This window comes from Pteropus alecto, unplaced genomic scaffold (assembly GCF_000325575.1).
Source record: "Pteropus alecto unplaced genomic scaffold, ASM32557v1 scaffold81, whole genome shotgun sequence".
Lineage (NCBI taxonomy): Eukaryota > Metazoa > Chordata > Mammalia > Chiroptera > Pteropodidae > Pteropus > Pteropus alecto.
In genome coordinates this window covers 16678095-16697547 of record NW_006433378.1, presented here as the reverse complement: position 1 = coordinate 16697547, position 19453 = coordinate 16678095, and the positions used below count along the sequence as shown (strand labels likewise).

The 19453-nt window shown below is 37.6% G+C and overlaps 1 protein-coding gene across 7 annotated transcripts in view; it reads left to right on the top strand.

Annotated features, from left to right (window-relative positions):
• APP (amyloid beta precursor protein) overlaps positions 1 to 19453 on the top strand; it is a 239864-nt gene that overhangs the window by 154284 nt on the left and 66127 nt on the right. For all 7 annotated transcript variants that reach the window (XM_015586511.2, XM_015586510.2, XM_015586509.2 and 4 more), the window contains 3 exons: positions 5789 to 5922; positions 12192 to 12266; positions 12990 to 13148. In XM_015586511.2, coding sequence (XP_015441997.1) covers positions 5789 to 5922; positions 12192 to 12266; positions 12990 to 13148 — 368 coding nt within the window. The remainder of the gene's footprint in view (positions 1 to 5788; positions 5923 to 12191; positions 12267 to 12989; positions 13149 to 19453) is intronic.

Here is a 19453-nt window from a genome sequence, read left to right as displayed (position 1 = left end):
ACTAATCAAATTTTCTCGTTAGAATCGAATGTTACTAGATTGACTAAATGCCATTTATGGGCCCCTGTGAAGGAAAACATTTGCCCCGTAGTCTGATATAGGTGGTCACAGTTGTTACTGTTTGAAGGTGGAGTTATTTCTTTTTTTTCTTCCTGAGCCCGTTACGACTGTAAAATTATGTGTCACCCTAGAGGTTGAAGAAACAAACAAATATCAAAATGATTGGGGCAACTTTTTATGATGTCTCTGGTTTTTCCCCACATTCTTACTGTCTTTAGTATAAATGTGAAATAGAGTACCATGCAGCGATTATAAAATCAGAACTAAAAGGAGTATTTGGTGCCTGTACAGTTAAATTTGATGGTGTGTCTGATACAGAGGTCCTCCTAGTGGGCAAGGAGAATGGTTTCTACCGCATTCCGAAGGTTCTATACCAGTTTTCACCGTGTTTTGAAGTAACTTCCCCTATAATCAAGTTTTCCCAGGGGAAACACAGGAACAGAAATGTTTCCTTGACATTGTGTCCCTAAGGATGGTGGCGTATTTGGGGACAGGAACTTTGGGTACAACACCAGGGTTCATTAATAAGCTAGAAACAGATCTTTCCCCCACTCCCCCCAAAAACAATGGACCTCTGGCAGGTACACAGAAAGGACATTACAAGGTGATGTAGAAGTGTTGTGACCAGCCTTGACGCATCATTTTAAAACCTGAAATGAACCCTCACACACATGAAAAGAGTACCTCCCTTAGTGTTTGCTCAACTATAGTTTAGGTGACAGTGTTTTATGGTCAGAGAGAGAAACAAATTTGATCCTTCCTGTGTGTGTATGGCGGCGGGGCGGGAGGGTCCTTCCTCTTCCATGAGAACCCCTCATCACCTCCCTGCTGCCTTTCCAAGCCACGTCATCTTTATGTTTTACTCTTTAAAGATCTCCTTCCTTCCGCTTTGTTCCTTAGCAAACAGAGTGATCCCATCACATTTTCCCCCTCACAACAACCCATCCGGGCTCCTTACAGTCCTGACGGTGGCTTCAGGCCCTACATGACCTGCACCTGTTTCTGCCTCTCTCTTTGCTCTCTCTCTTGCTTCTTCAGCCCTGTCCACATCGACCTTGCTTGTCCTGGAATTTTCCAGACACATTCACCTCTTAGTGACTTTATGTTAGTTTCTTCTTCTGCCTGCCATGTTTTTCCAGCAGGTAACTGCCAAGTGGGACTTGGCTTCTTGTGTAAATGTCACCTTCTCAGTTAGACCCAGCTTGGCCGCCTGCTTACCGCTGTGGTCTCCCCAATGCCCTTTCCCCCAACACCCCTGATTCTGCTCAGCCTTGCTCTATTTTTCTTTTCTCCATAATACAAATCGCATTTTAACAATGTGATTTTTTTTTGAGGTGGTTGTTTCTCTCACTAGAACATAATTCTACAAGGACAAGGACCTTTGTTTGCTCATCGATTTCTCCCATTTGCCTCTCAGAGTAGAAGCGGCAATATTTGTTGAATGGAGGAATAAAGAATGAACAAGCACATTCAAGGCAGCACAGTCTGCATCTGAGACACTGTCTCAGCTTCTTAGATACCTCTGACCTCCCAGGGTTGTAAAAAGAAAAAGGGATGAGGCTTATATCAAAGGCATTACTCATCCAGAAGGCCACCGAATTATTGGAAGCAGAATATTTACCTTGAAGCAGTAACGTGTTATAAATTAGAACTGTTTCTCTGTTGTATTTTTTTCATCTGATATTTCGTGTCGACACCCATGCTCGGTATTAAAAAGTATATATCGTACCATACTATACAAGGCTGTTCAGAGACTAAATTGATAAGAAGGTCATTCGAAAGTTAAAAACACATGTATATGATGGTGGGAGTGCTGCTTATGATTTGGCAGCTAGAGGTCAAGATTTATAGCTAAAGATCCTGAGTTTTAAGTCTAGTTTTCTGGGGAAAGGTGACTATACCCAGTAAGCTTGCTTGCAGAAGGTATGAATGAGCATGTTGGAGCAGGGGCCTGGGGCTAAAAGATTACACAGATTCAGGATCTGTGGGATCTTTTGTGTGACCCGTTTCATAATCCTGCTTCTGAACATTGGTTGGAGGTCATTTACCAGATAGCCCGCCAGGCAGGAACAGCTGTTTAATAGAAAATAGGCCAACAGATGACATAGCAAAGCATACTTTGGGCCAATTCTTGTTGTTCATTAACCAAAACAAACCCTTTCCAGTGCCCCAGACATGTCAATGGATTAGCCCTTTACTTCTCTAAATATTAACTTTATAGCTTTTTCATGGTTTACTTAATCCGAAATTCAGATTTATTTGTGTGCGTCTGGGCATATATGTTAAATGACAGTATTTCCCCTCTGTGCGGTATATGCAATAGGGTCATTTTTTCTTCTCCCCACATCTTAAATGAGAACACGTGTAAAGTGCCCAGCACAGTAGACACTAATGAATGGAGGCTTTATTATTTGGTCAGCTTGGAAATCTGAGCTCATATCACAGTACCTAAGTGACCTCAGAGGTGTCTGAACAGTATAAACTACTTTGTGGTAGTTGAAAAAAACAAAACAAAAATAAACCCTCCTAAGGCCAGTTTGTTTCCACTTTCTAAGTGGTTAAAGTAAGCAGTGTTTTAAGCGAACTGTGAGACACAGCGCCCTGTTCCTATGTCCCCTGGATATTCCTCGAGCCTCTTCTTTTCCAAAAGGAAGCACCTTGAAAGGGAAGAGACAGACTTTCCTGCCCCTGTCACCATTCTTGTTACTATGTCTCTGGCCTACCACGGACTTTATCACAGAATAGCACCCAGTCCTGGTATGACAGTGTCCTTTGGGATGTAGGAATATTAGAGAAATAGAAGATGAGCTCTCAGTAAAAGCTCCTCTTTAAAATGTCCCCTTCTTCTTCACCAGCTGCAGGGTAGTGATAATGAAATACTAAATTCATTTAAAAATAGCAAGATGTATCATCATTCTCCTCTCCTTGACCGGACAGAGCTCTGGTTTGCTGGTTGGTGTGAATATAGGAAAATTTCACTCACACTAATCGAGATGGAGTGTTAGCATGAGTGATTAAAAGTTTGAATTAAAAATTAAGAGACAGGTTCTCTTAAAGTCCTCAGCTGGTGGAAGTAACAGGTCACTAACGAGGATTTGCTTGAAGAGAAATTATTTCTTGATTCAATGTAATAAAAATGTAACACAGTCTTTGTATTTAGTTCTATATGCCTAAAAAAGGTTTAATATTTGAAATAGTCTTAATCTTGTTAAATGTACCTCACACGCTCATCTCTATATTATTCTTTTAGTCTTTACTAAGTTGAAAACATATTTCAACTTAGGCTGCTGAGATTACAGGCTAATGAGACTCACATTTTAGTGTTTACCTCCTATCCATAACAATAGTAGACAATATCGGCAAACCGAGCTGGAGAACCTTTCTACTTATATAGCAACTTTTATAATGCCACTTTTCCTAACAGGGTGTCATGATGTGGTTAGGAGCTTATAGCCGGTGGCTCTCCTGTCAGGGAATATAACCCCAAACATTTTTACACTTTTCATTTATTCAAAATGTAAAATATAGTTTGCCTAATTTTCTCATTATACCAGATTATACTATGCCAAAAGAACTTTAACTTGCTCTCATTTGAGCTGTACCAGTAATGATGAGAAAATGATTAAAACCATGGGAACCAAATTTAAATGCTAACTACCATTTCCATTTCAAGTTGGGAAATGATTAATTTAAAAATATTTGCAAAGCGATTGGCTTAAGCTTATGCAGAAAAACATTTATCTTCGATTTTTTATTTTTTTACAAAAAGGATTTTTAATTATTTCTTGGTCTTAATCAAGGACTCATTTTCAATAACATCAGCCTTTTATGCAGGTTATACTGAAGGTTTTTTAGAAAAATCCATATTTTTCTGTAGCTGGTACTTCATGATCCTGTGTATTATTTACCTTCTGTGGATTTGAAATCAAAGCAGCTCATTTTTCTATGGTTAGCATGAGCTCTAAGATTAGAACTAGGGTGTAATAAGCAAAGGAGGGCGGAAGGGCCCTAACACGAATGAGCGCCCGTGTGCCACCCTCTCTGCAGGGTGATGAATGCATGGTATGGCATCTCATTTTCCCAGCATTCCTGGTTCAGTGGCGTGATAGATGAGGAAACTAGAACACAGGGTACTCGAGTTCCTTGCCCTGGGTGCGAGTCTAAGACTGAAATCAAGGCGCGCCCTTTATAGCAAAGCTCCCGATCTTCCCTTCTTCTCCCTTTTGCCACTGAAATACTCTCACTATGTCTACTACACAGAAGCTGGGGGCAGATGTCTTTTCAATATGTCTGCCCTGTGCCATTCCCAGACAAATCGACTCAAAATCCCCTGATGCTCGGGAGGAAGGAGGGGTGGGTTCACAGTGTCTAAAAAAAGATGCCAGAAATATGCCCCAGCTCCTTCCCGAAGTAACATCTGGATAGACATCTAAACTGCTTTTTTTTTTTTTTAAATCATTATTAAACAGTGATTGAAGTAGAAGGAAAGAAATCAGAACGAATGTTTCTCTTTAAAATTAAGGATCATATTTAATTATGTAACAAAAAGCCTCTGGTTTTGGTTCAAATCTCAGGGCCACTGGATTATTAACATTCCAGTTGCTTTCTTGAAGACATTTATCTTAGAGTTTAGTTTCAAAATGACGTAGCCATAAATTCTTGTCATTCAAGTCCTCTTTGGGATATTGTATCTCAAATATAATTTGAGAAGATTAGTGAAGGGGAATACTTAGAACACTGGTGATATTTGAATTATCTTTTGAATAAAACACGAAAATTGATTTGACCTGAGAACATAGTGCAAACATCTAATTTCACTTTTTTTTGGTTGACATAGTTCTTTAAATCAAAATCTTTTTTTTCTTTTCATTTTTTTTTTAAATAAGCTCATAAATGCTCTGAATTCTCACTAGTCATTACCAATCTTTTAGAAAACTGTGTAGGCATTATAATCGACTCAGCTCCTAAGTTAAGACATTTTTGTTTTATAGTACACTCAATTTTATGGGTATTTATGTTTCCACATAATATAACAGTGTATGTTGAAATTCAGTAATATTGCTCACCAGTATTAGTGGAATTCAAAATCGAAATCACTTTCTTCTTGACAACTAGTTTAATGGATCAGTTGACTATTTCCAAATTTGTGAATGTAGAAATGTCCTTCTGATTTCAAAAATGCATTTATTGACGTTTATGAGTGTTTTGGTAATGTTTCAAATATTTTCTCATAAAAGATGGCTTTGTAATCAAATCCTACACTAAAATACATAGTGTAGGATTTACCTTTACTCTGAGATGTAGTTATTCTGCTTTGGGCTAATTTTGAGATTTCTTTGGTTTCTGTAGGAATTTTAAGGTGTGGTATTGATGATACCATCATGTAGTTTTAAGATTACAAAGGTTAATCTAGCAAAGCATAGGGATTTGGGACCATATGTCTGTATTAAATACCGTCTTTATACCTGCTCGTTTTGCAAATAATTTTAAATATAATACTGTAATCATGAAATGAACTGTTTTCAAGATTTTCCTTCACCCTGTACTTGAAAGAGTTGAAACCCATTTTTACTGTGCTACAAACTGTCTCATGATATTCTCTTAAATAGCATTAACATCTTATGTGTGCTTCTTTACTAAATTCTTTGTTCTGGAATAAACGGAAGTATGGTTTTCTTTGAAACGATTGCATATTTTGTTTCTCAAACCTCTTTACCCTACTTTATAGTTCCTACAACAGCAGCCAGCACCCCTGATGCTGTTGACAAGTACCTCGAGACCCCTGGAGATGAGAATGAACATGCCCATTTCCAAAAGGCCAAAGAGAGGCTGGAGGCCAAGCACCGAGAGAGAATGTCCCAGGTAAATGTGACTCTTCCATGCTTCAGCCCTACCTCTGCCGCAGAGTCTCTGCAGGGGTCAGATGGCAGATGAATGTCTATGGGTGAGTGAGAGTCTTTAATTTTATCCTTAAAGGCATAGAGTCTTAATTTTAAATGTTTGCTGTAGGGTGCTGATTTGGGGTATTTTTGCATCATCCTTGAACATGCCACCTAAGAAGGATCGATATATAATAAATATATTGGGATTTTGTATACACAAATTCAATTATGTCTACAAAATTCTCAACGGTTTTATTACTCTGTATATGTAGTACCTATAACCATCATGTTGACAATTAAAATCCCTTAATGTTATTTAGGAAAAACGAAGAATATTACATTAAATACCTGGTTATTATAACTTTGAACCTCTTAGTTCTTACAAAGCTAATTTATAGACTATAGAAACTTAAAACTAAAGCGGACCATAATGATCATTTCATCTAGTCCCAGACATGACAGATAATGTAACAGAAGTTCAGGAGAGTGGTTTCTCTAGAACAAAGCAACATAAGTAACACAGAGGGGTTTAGAACCCAAGCCTTTCTTGCTCCTTGCGCAGTGCTCTCTCTTCGCTACATTGTACTGCAAACCCTATTTTTTTAGCAGATTTTTTGTGAAACAAATTGAAAAATAACTTGTGTCCAAAACATGACTAATTTGTATGTAATAATGTCAATTACAGTTTATACAAGCTATACCCGCTCCCAGGTGCTGGATGTTGTATTAGTGTTAGATAATCTTGAGAATTTTAGCCTTTTCTCAGATTCTTCCATCATTCATTCATTCTTTCATTCATTCACCAAATAGGTATCTTATTTACCAGTTACTGTTCTAACGTGCAGTCTATTCAATTACAAGCGAACATAAAAAAATAATGTGAAAAGTCAGATTTAAGGAAAATAAATGAGTGAATGCTGAAAGATCTTAGGTTGACGTCAATCATTTTTCTGGTGTTAATATTTTCTGATAAATATCAGGTGTAAGAGATTTTTGTCATATTTGGCACAAACACTTAAAAAGTCTTGTTATAAACATGAAACGAGATTGATGAACTAGTCTGTTATATGTGTTTTAAGATCATGACAAATTATTAGTCGACTACTATCATTAGTAATCAGGCCTTTTTTATTTTCTGTGTATTCTGATGATTTAACATCTCGAGTCTTACTAACCCCAGGAAGACTGCCCCTCCCAGGGTTAGCCAATTCCTAGAGGTGACAAATGACCGGCCTGCAAGGACGTTTTTCATACACAAACCAGCCACTCCTAATCGATACCCCCAACTACTTTCTTTCATCTAGCTCTTCCACTCCAGGGTGCTGTCCACTGCACACCCCAAGGCCAGGTACCAGACAACTAGGGGCAGCCCCTATGCCCCAGACCCACCCACATTATCCGAGCGAGCTGACCCGAAACCCGCTTAGCCTGCTTTCCCGGCTTTGCCCATTCCTTCCCCTGAAATCACGTTTTCCCCACACTCGCTGCCTCCTCACCAACTCTGCTGCTTCTCCACGTGCCGCCTCTTGGGAGCTGTGAGCAGCAAGCTGTCTTTTTTTTTCTTTAATTTTTATTAAAATATAGTTAACATATAATATTATATTAGTTTTAGGTATACACCATAGTCATTCAACATTTATATACCTAAAGAAGTGATCACCATGACAAGTCAGCAACCATCTGACACCATACCACGCTACCACAATATTGACCACATTCCCTGACCTATTTGTTTTATACCTGGAAATTCAAACCTCTTATTCCCTTTCACCTTTTTTTCTCCCCTTTTTTGATTTTTCAATTACAATTGGCATTCAGTATTATTTTAGATTAGTTTCAGGTGTACGGCGTATTGGTTAGACATTTACACAATTTATGAAGTCATCCCTCTGACTAGTCTAGTACCCACCTGGCACCATGCATAGTTATTACCACAGTATTGACTAGATTCTCTGTGCTTTGCTTTACATCCCGTGACTATTTCGTAACTGCCAGTTTGTACTGCTTAATCCCTTCCACTTTTCCACCCGCCCGCCAACCCCCCTCCCATCTGATGACCATCAGTCTGTTCCCTGCGTTTTTGATTCTGTTTCTGTTTTATTTTATTTTTTAGAATCCACATATAAGTGAGATCTGTGGTATTTGTGTTTTCTCTGTCTGACTTATTTCCTTCCACATCCATCCATGTTGTCGCAAACTATCTTTTCAGTGATAGTTGTCTCCTCATCTGTTGGCCTCACCATACCTTCATAATAGACCTTATATTTTAAAACATAGAACTGCTAATGTATCTAGAAAGGCACAACACGATTCCTTTTTTATGTAAATGGAAGTGACCACAATACTTGGAACTACTTAGGAATAATGACGTTAAGGAAAAAAAAAACTAATTACCTTTGGGCTCTGGAATATAATGTACAGTTCTAATTATTGCCCATGATGAAAACTTAAAAGTGAGTTGAACTAGAAAGCTAGCTAGGGAGGAATAGTGAGATTTCACCTGAAGCCAATTCTCTTGAAAAATAGGATTTTTCTTTAGGAAAGAAACAAGCTGATCACTGTTTTAAAAATGCATAGGATGACCATGAGTCGTACTTATTGCCACTGAGATGACATCCTCTAAAACTTAAATTCTGTCTCATTTCTTGTTTCTGAAGCTTTCAGAGGCTTCCCACTGCTCTCAAAATCTGTATCTGGGACAATAACAAGAATAAATACTGAATGCTCAGCTTTGCGTTTCTAGTGCCTCCCCCCACATCCCAACTTCCTACACCCCAACTCCAGTTTTCCTGCTTCCTCTTTACCTCAGCTGCTCTCACTATCATGCTGGCAGGATGAACTGCTCTTCTGGTCTGGCCTCTGCTCAGCTCATCTCGGGTTTCCTGCTGCTCGAAGCACTGACTTCTAGAAATGCCCTTCCGTTCTTCCTCGCGTTGGCAGATCTCACCCATTCCTTCTACCCCACGTAGTCCTCAGAATGGGACAAGCAGCCAGTGCTCTTACTTTTCATTCAACTCTACATGTTTGCTCCCTAATTTTATTAGCAATTTTTGATATGCGTCTTATCTCTCCAATTGGATTGTAAACTTTTGGTCTCTATAAGTTTATATAAGTCACCTAACTAAGCTGCTTTTCTTTCTTTAACTCACTTAAATAGTCATTATTTCAGGGGAAAAAAAATATAAATCCCGAATTGTTTTTCTCAGGGAATTTTGATTATTTCGATCCTATTAAGATAACTGATTTCAAATACTCTACTCATTTCAGATATTATTGATCTCTCCTACAATAGTATTTTATTTTATTTTAGCATTTCCGTTTAACCTATGACTTAGTTCATATAAGTTTTGATAGATTCTCTCCATCTTTTAGACATTGGCTATATCTGAGATATCCTAAAAGATATAACTTATCCTGGAGCAGAGCATGCTGCTGTCTGCTCGATTCCAGTGGTTGTAAGAAAGTGAGATGCCTGAGATCAGTGTTTATCTTCATAATCTATGGCACTGAATTCTGGGGACTGTTTGACTTTGAACTTGCCTGCCTCTTAAATCTCTGTGTATTAGTTATCATTTTCTCTGCATGAAACTGCCAAGTCTTTGAAGATCCATACATTCAGATGATACTGGTACTTTTGTGCATGTAGTAGAAAATTGCTTTAAAAGACTCTATGGAACAACCAGAAAGTCCAGATCTTGAGAATTTTTAATTAAAGAAATCTAGTTTTTATAATTATTATTTTTTTATTTTACTTTTAGTTATTTTCTTAGAAATACAGAGGATTCCACAGGGGTGCAGGCGGGGCGGGGAGGGGGTTCGTATTATGTTGCTGTGGCTCATGATAGCTCTAAACTGGTAGATTTCTATTGCTATTTGTTATAAATAGTATCTAGCAAATATAAGATGTCGAACAGTTTCTCTAAATTTATTTCTAAGATAAGCATCAACATCTTAGAAATAGTCCTTCTCCCTGTTACCAAGTATAAACGAAAAGAGCTCACCTGCTAGGTGTGCCATTTTATAATGGCCAGTTGGGCCATAGGGGACAAAACCATGGTCTTTAGAGTCACAGAGATCTTGGTTTATATCCTTCCTTCTCTGTTTTTCTTTTTCCTGCACGACCTTGAACGTATAACTTAACCTTGTCCAAAAACAGGGAGGGCCATGCCTAATCTTACAGGCTATTGTAAGGAATCTATTAAATGAGATAGATTTTGTAAAACATGTGATACAGGATCTGATATTTGGTAGGTCAGCAGTTATGTTGTCTCTTACCTGTGTACCTAGGTGGAAGTCGTTGTTCAGAAGGAGATGTTAAGCCTACAATATGAGTTTTTCTCTTAGTAAGCGGACCTGGTGTCATGATGTAAGAGACTTGTTTTGTTTGTGATGGTGTGAGACATTCTTAAATTTCTCTGAAAATCAAAATTTTATTTCATTTCTATAAGTATGCTTATTTTCAGTTTATTAGCTAAATAAATCTCCTCAATTATTCTATGGATTTTTCTGCTCAAAGCTGAAAGTTCAGGTTCTAAATATCCAAAGTGAGATGATAGAAATGTAAATGTAATGTGGGAAATCGATTATTCACATTCCAGTAAAGCATTTGATTTCTCTCTTAAACTAATTTTGAGATTTCTGCCTGAAGAATTCATGGTAGGATATACCACCACTGTGAACATTCTCGAAGCAGATTGCGTGGCTTATCTCATCCATAAAGCAATGGTAGTCTTCAGTAGCCCCCTCCCCACAGGTGCCCTTCATTAATTCTTAGAGACACCAAGGCATCTGTGACAATTTGTTTCTTTTCTTCTGTGTTCTGTTCTTGCTCATAGCAGTGGGGTGTTTTTCCCAATTTTACTGTGAACTTTTTAGGTCATTTTTTTTAGTATGCTCATCAACTGTAGTAGAGATTTATTCCATCCAGTTTTCTCCATAATTTAATGAAAACAACATAGGGAAGCTTGTCTTGTATCTTAACACAACAAATTAATGTTAATAAACAATAAAGTATCTAATTAAAAACCCATGTGGTGATTCGATGTGGTGGTATCATATAGAACTTCCCTATCAATATTTATTCCTGGCCTCTTTTTTTTTTGCATCTTGAAGGACATCAGAAAAATCAATTCTTTAGGGATAAACACCTCTAAATAATAGGCTTTTATAGTACAGAAATCAAGTTGTCCCATGGTTTGGAATTTCACAAAGAATGCAAGAAAACATCTGTCGACAGACCAGTATTTTGCTTACTTCATCTTTCTGTTCTTTATTTTACCTACCTCAGATATGAGTTGTATTTTAAAAATAATAATAATAAAAGGCTACTTGACAGCGAGTAATACACTTGAAAAGGAAAAGGCATCCATAGGTGGTAAGACTCAAACACTTTTTTTTTTTCCCCAACAGCATGCACAACTGTAGACTATAATTTTCTCTTTGCATTCGGATGAATTGGTGAACTTGTACCGAGGAAATCCTGGGTGAACGATCATTCAGGATGAGAGGGGGAAACTTTTTTCCTACAAAACGGATTAGCCTGGTCTTTAAATCAGTGTTACTTGCCAAGAATACTTTTTGCTACATTCACAACATTATAATGTTTACTCTTGGAATTTCTGGGGAGATTTAGGGCATTCTTTGCCGTTTACGATGTGGGTTGGCAAGCAGAGGGCTCTGATCACCCATCAGATCTTCGGTGGGGTGGATCTCAGGGTTTCTGGACACAGGTCTTTTTGCTAAAGTCTCCTTTTCCTTCCTCTGGCATAGACTACTTCTTGGCATTGTGTTCATGGCATGTGTATACAGATGCAAAATGTTATATATGCTTTTTCCCACCCATCCCGTTTGAAAAATATACATTTTGAAATTTTATAACTTGCTTTCACAAAAAGACTAAAACCAATGTGTTCAATGTTTCCAACTTAATGTTGGAAAACCTTGTTCAGGAAATAGATGCCTTTTATGAATCATCGACATCTGTGCACATCCAAGAAAATGACTTCTATCCATTTCTCAGGAAAAGAAAAAAGACCAACTTTGTTTCACAGGGCCATATTGCTGGAAAAAATACAAACATTTGTGTTCACTGTGCTACTCTCATAGATTATTTACATCTTAGTGTGAGGTCAGATATGGAGATAAGACTAGAAAATGATCAAATATAGAAGGAAAACATAACCTGTCATTAAATCTATATTTGAAAAGAAAACTGATGATTTTAAATTTAAATGTTTTCTTACTTTGTAGGTTATGAGAGAATGGGAAGAAGCAGAACGTCAAGCAAAGAACTTGCCTAAAGCTGACAAAAAAGCAGTGATTCAGGTAAAAACCTGAGCCCATTCTCTGCCCAGCCACGCATGTCAGCAGCCTGTTTATTGAGTGCCTACAACTTTCCCATCATTTGCTGGAGCCTCATGTGTGATTGTTCATGTTCTCATCAACTTGGACTATTGCTAATTATTGTCTAGTAATAGAGTTGCTTAAACTCTGTCTTATTATTTGCTCCTAATTAGCTCAACTTGTAATTCATTTCCTTAAAACTGATAGTGTTACTTGCAGTCTGCTCTCAATAATATATCTTTTTGAGTTGCCATAATCTTCTGCCGTTTCTTCCCCTAGCGAAAAAATTATGTGATAATAAGAATTTTGCCTGGAGCCCCTCTCGAAATTACCTTAAATAAAGATGAGATTATCATGGTCATTTTCTTAAATTAAAAAACTTTGAGTAGGAGAGGAATTTTCTTTTTAACATGCGATGTAATTTAGAGTTTCAAGAGTACATAAATTCATCCTACATTATGGTTAGTCAAATCAGTTTTCAGGGGCCATATATAATCATGATTTACAATAAGAAATTGAGTTTGAGGATGGAGTGCAAGCAAGAGAGGTAACCCATAAAACATGGTGAGTAAGTCAAACTGTTGGCATGACTATGAGATCGTTGGTTAAAATGAAATTTGGTATCCCTTTTAAAAGACTCGAATTTGCTACCCCATCCTCCTTGTTCAGTTCCCAACTGACATGAGCGTGTGTTTGCAATGGCAGCATTTCCAGGAGAAAGTGGAATCTCTGGAGCAAGAAGCAGCCAACGAGAGACAGCAGTTGGTGGAGACACACATGGCCAGAGTGGAAGCCATGCTCAATGACCGCCGCCGCCTGGCTCTGGAGAACTACATCACCGCCCTGCAGGCTGTTCCTCCTCGGGTAGGTCTTGCCTCGCAGCCTGCTGAAGGCCACAGACAGACAGTCGGCTTAGGGGACACTGAGGACGAGGCCCTAAGAGAGAAATCTGGAGAAATGCTCTGAGCACTGTTATTCACAGGTTCTACCTCGGTCCATTCCATCTTGAAGGATAAAGGGTCACAGGGCAACCGCCTCCACAGAGCCCTCTCAGCACAATAGACATTTTTTCCACAGAGGGGTCAAGCAGGCTTCCCATGGGCTCCAAGTGCAAGGCCGGACTTGAGTCGATAAACTTGGGGTGGTGACCATTCATGGCATAGTTGAAATCAGGGAAGCTCAGAAACTAGAAGGCCTTGAGACATAACCTAGCCCAGCCCCCTCATCGTATGCGATATAACTGATGAGGTCAGGAAAAGTTTGATTATAATGTGTCATGGTATATTTTAATCTGCCGTTAATCTCATCTGGCTGTTTTTTTATTGTATACAATATAGTTTTCATATCTAGAAGTTTAATCTGAGTTTTTGTTTGTTTTTTCCATATCTTACTTAACTTTTGAACCTATGAAATGCATTATAGTAACTTTTAATATCGTTGATTGCTACTTCTGACCTCATTGTCAGCTTTGGGTTAATTTTGATTGCCTTTTCTTCGTTACGTGTTATTTTTCTGCAGCCTTTCATGCCTAGTAATTTTTTTTATTGGCTGTCAACATTGTGAATTTTACCTTGTTGAGTGCTGGGTATCTTTGTATACCTATAATTATTCTTGAGCTAATGTAGTTAAATTACTTGAAAACACTTGATTCTTTTGAGTTTTGCTTTTAAGATTTGTAATGTGGGATCAGAGCAGTTATTAGCCTAAGACTATTTGTCCTCAAAACTGAGGCAAGATCCTTCTGTGTAATTTACCATGTTGAATTTTCCCATCTTGGTGGTGGAAGCTATTCCTGACTCTGCGTGAACATCAGACACTGTCACCTCTAATCCTTTCAGATGGCTTCCTTTTCCATGGCCTTCATTAGTTTCTTTCACATGCATTCACTGATTGTTAGTCAGCTGCATTCTCAAGGGGTATCGTCTGCAAAGCTTTGGGTTCTCTCTGAACGACTCCCTCCTCTCTAGTACTCTTTACTGTAACTGGTAGTCTCACTCCATACCTTCAACTCTGGGAGTCTGCCAGGCTCTGCTTGGTCTCCTTTCCTGGAGACATAGCCTGGAAACTCAAGACAACAAGCTTGGGCAATTATAGAACTCACCTCATTTGTTTCCCATTTCTCAGTATTCACTGTCCTTCATCTGATGCCTAATATTTTGCAGAAGCATACTTAGTTCTCTATATTCTGTCCGTTTTTTGGTTGTTATAGGTGGCAAGGTAAATCTGGTTCCCATTACTTGATCTTGGCTGAAACTGGTTGTCTCTGTGCACATTATATAACTAAACCAAAAAGCCACCAACTTACACCGATTCTCCTTATTTTGATTTTTCTTTCCAAAGTTACAGAAATCTCTGAAGAACCATAAAATAGCTTTTGGTACTCTTCCAGACAGCGAGATAGTACTGACCCTGTTCTACCAATGACATCACTGAGATGGAGTGGCTGGTCCAGGGTGACACCACCAGTAAAGGATAGGATGGAACTATGAATCACAGTTGACCACGGCTGTGCCTTCTTACTAGACCATGCTTCCTCTCAGAACAAAAAGCTTTTGAAAAAGAATAATTCACATTAGCATTTTTATTTTCTATTCAGAAAAAAAAAAATCTCTGTCCCAGCACTGCTCAGTAAAATTTTGTTTATGTCTCTTCGGAGAAGAAGTTCCTTGATTATTCTCTTTTTCTGGAAGACTCGATTTTGGGGGCAGGACTATCGGGATCATTTGCCAAAGCAGAACAGAGTGGTGGGTGTTGGGACCGGAATCTTATTAGGTGACCTTTAGTGAAGTGTTCTAGCTGCAAGTCTAATCTCTGAAGTAAGATCTAAGCTAAATGGTCATTGATAGAGCTAAACATAAAGTGAGGACTGAATGGAGTCCTGAACAAATGCATCCTTCAAATCTCAGTCCCGTCAGCATCAACAGGAAAGACTGTGATAAGAAGAATGTTTGCTCGAACTTCAGTGTTATCAAACGGGATAATTTTAGATTGGTCGTAATCGTGTTTGCTCTGGGCCTGGTGATCACTTCATGTTGAATTAGACAACATGTTTACTTGAAATTAAAATTAGAAACTGGATTAAGAAGAACTGTTTTATTGTCAAAAAAAAAAAAAATCAGATGTTGATTGAGCCAAGGATTCCTGTTGCATTCTTAACCTAGAAATGCATAAAACACTCCCAGGAAATAAAAACTGGAGTTGGAGAGTCGCGGGCCTGCGATCATGGTATTACCTACCATTTTTCTTAAGTTACCTTCTTTGTCTGAGTGTTCCATTCAGATTTTAATGTGCAGCTTGATATGGCACTTAGCTCTCTATTTTGGAAATTGTAAGAAAATTCTAAATCCCTTTTTTGAAGATGTTCATATATTGCTGTTGAAAGACATAAATCAAAAGCTCACCAGTTATTGACTGCAAAAGGTCACATTTTAAATTGTAGCCATAAATAAATATTTCTGAAATCTTCCTTGTACTTAACACAGTGCCTGGAAAATATGAAATATTTGGTAAATGTTCGTCAAATATAAGGAAATGCATTAGTCATTGTTTTTTTCCCTATAGATTATGTAGCTGATATCACCTTCAGAATAATTATTCCTTTAATCCTGACCACATTCTACCATATAGTCCCAGATTTTGCAAACATGGGAATCTGAAACAACATGCTTTTTTTTTTACAGGGTCTTTGAAACTCAGGTTTAACGCATACCCCTCATCTATATTTTTTATTCCAAGGTGGAAGTATTACATGATGATGTTTTGTTCAGCTGGAATTCCTTGTTCTACCATGAATTTCATATGCAAGTTGCTGTGTCTGTGTGTGCTTTATGTTCCAGATTGCCTTTTTAATTAATTATGTGCCTACTGGCCAATACACTGAATTGCCAATCTAAAAGTGCATTGTTTGAATCATATTTAGAATCACACACACACACACACACACACACACACACACACATATACACATATATATTTTTCAAATATTATAATAATTAAAAAAATTTTATTTTCCCCAGGAATAAAAATAGAATACAAGTGTGTCTTTACACTTGGGATAAACTCTTAATCTGTAGAGGGTGGTGACTCTTCTAAGGACCAGCCCCTTCAATTGACTCACTTTTCTAAAAGTTCCCTTGGAAAAATCAAGATTTTTTTTTTTTTTTTTTTTTTTGAGAAAAGTTAAATTCCTCTTAATGTTGCATCACACATGGCTAAACTCTCATCACCTTTGGGGGCCTTCCGGCTTCCAAACTTAAGTTTAAATTATCATCACTTAACAAGCTCTCTACAGTCCTGTGCTTCCTTCTTCGTACTTTATCAGAGCTGGTATTCAGCACTCACAACCTCACAAAATATGAGCTAACTGCTGTCTGAGCCTTCCATCTTGTAACTGTCAGGGTACTACCTCATCGAGAGAGAGAAGATGATAATATTGCCTGACCGTCTAACCGTCTCTGTAATCTGAAGCGACGTTAGACTTAAGTAGAATCCTGTACAGTTAAACCAAAGGCTGGATGGGAATTTCTATTTAAAATAAACTTTCCATTTTAGGCTTAGGTCTGGAAAAACTCAGGAGCTCCTAATTAGTAAGAATTGAAATGTTTTTAAAGATGACAGATGAATAACCAAACCTTTCTTTGTAATTCTAAGATTTTTGACATCTTTATGGATTCTTAGTCTAAATCTTTTGTCAGACAACATTCTAATTATTATCCTGCCTTTAACGAATTTTAAGCGTTTTCTATGTGGGAGTGAGAATTAGGAGACATTTTCACATATGAAAATGCCTGATCATCTGTGCCAGTATACCAATAATGTTTTGGTTTTTTTCCAGCTTCTCATGATTACAGTCATCTTATACGTACTAAAATTAATTTCATGTTTATATCTGATGCTTTATACTCAGACTCTCAACATCTGAGGGAAAAAATTGGGGAGCAGTTTCTTTAGCACCTGCATCCTTTTTTTTTTTTCTCATTTCTGATTAGTTCAGCCAAATGTTTAATTTTTCCTAGACTCCTAAAAACCTCTCCCTAGAATTCTTTGGTAGAACATTAATGTAATGATTTGTGAGACTTATTAAGGAGCATGGGTTTTGTCCCTAAGTTAAGATTTCGCACAACACTATTTGGTGAATTCTAACAGCAGGACAATCAATGTTAAATAAGAAGCAATCATTGGGGAAAATGAAGGACAGCTATTAAATGGGCCTGTTGTGACAGGCAAACTAATGATGGCGGAGGGAGGTTCCAAGGAAATCGATCTTTATCCAACGTGAATGTTGGCGTAACTACATTTTGTAAAGCAAAAAGGAAATTGAGGTTCTAAACTTGGCAATTTTAGTTATTATATGATATTGCTAACCGCCCTTCTCCCAATGACCCTTCATTTTCTATGTATATTTACACAATATGCGTAGATAGCATATATCTCCAAAGTAAATATGATACATCTACACCTCAATATAATGGATGGTAAATAAGTTAAAAATTATTTGATAAGTTCTTATTAATATGTGAAGGCACTGAGAGGGGCGAGTACTAAGATGTTTAAGTCATCCTACCGTCATGTTTTTATTGTAATCAAAACTTTATAAAGCTGATTGGAATGTACTTTTAAGTTAAAAGACTGGTAGTTGAAAATCATCTTTAAGAAATGTAAATAATTATACTATACCTCATATTTATTATTTGTTCATTCATCATTTATTTTAAGTTGAGACTTATGAAAATTGATGAGCACAAAGGGACTCATTAACTTAAGAGCTTTTAAGGACAGACCGGTAACAAACAGCGGATGCTAAGAAAAATAGAGAAATTAGCATTTAATGAACAAAATCCTATAAACTATGGTGAGTGGTTTGCATGCTAGTTCAGTAATACCTCTCAGTATTACTCCTTACCTTGCTTGAATCTTTACCAAGCTTAACAGATCTTGCTAAAGACCAGTGGGCAGTATGTAACCAGAGATACCAGTGTTTTCTGTTTTTAATTGAATTAAATTAAACAGAAAATTAAGTATGTAAGAAAGGCATTAGCTTGAAAGCCATCCTGGGCCTCTGAGACCATATTCATCACCTAGATTCCCTCCAGAGCAGAACCCCATTTGTCACTGCCTTCATCAGAGGCTGTCAAAACATATAGCACTGCGGTGTCATATTTTGTTCCTGCAAAGGCTTCATGTATATATTTACGTGGTTTTGTCTATTTTCACTTAATCTTTGAGTATGAAAACATAAATATTTACTTTTTTAGATAAATTCGCAGCACATTATTTAATAACCCAGTGTTTACTCAGCTGTCTGGCATTACAGACATCTGCCCTATGGAGCAGATAGCAACAAGCGCCCTTCCGCCTGGAAACATGTACACACACACAAAATGACGCTTGGGCTTCCAAGAGCTTGCTCATTTTGTGAAGCTCGTCCGTGAATCTGTTTAAGGGCCCTAGTAATATTTGGATTTGTATAAGCTTTATCTTGAGTTTCCTTATATTAATATTTCTAGTATGTCAAGGCACATACTAGAGTATGAGGAGGAGGTGAAATTAAAAGAAGTATAAATGTGCATATCTTGGAACATAGTAACCAATTAGGGGAAGCAAAAATGCCAAAATCCAAGTATGAATATGCAAAATTAAAGCATATTGTTATAACTCTGTATTCAGAAGTCAAGAATATGTCACATGTGGCATTTGTCAGATGGTCAGACCCATCTGACAAACTCTTCCAAAGGTCTTTAGAACATCTTTAGAACATCTTTTGTTTACGATTTCTTCCGTGACGCTGTGGGCTTTGCCTTCTGGGTTGCATTAATAATCCTGTCCACCCTTAAGACTTAAACATGTTTTACTGCTGGAGTAAACAAGAATTGAAGACATACAAGTCCCAACAATTTCTGGCTCTTCTTTGCTCTCAGGTCAGCTGATCTAAGTAGGTCCAAAAGCATAAATCCTGGGGTTTGATTCAGGTCCTAAATTTTGGTTCTTTATGTTGTCTTCAGTAATTTATAGCTGTGGTCTGTGTAACTAAAGGAAAAACTATTACCTCTACTGTCAATACCATGACACCAAATGTGTGGGGTTTTTGTTCTCTCACATTAAATAATTCTAATATTACCCAGAGTTAGCATAGACCCCATAAGTTTAGGGTTCAGCCTCACAAAACTTTC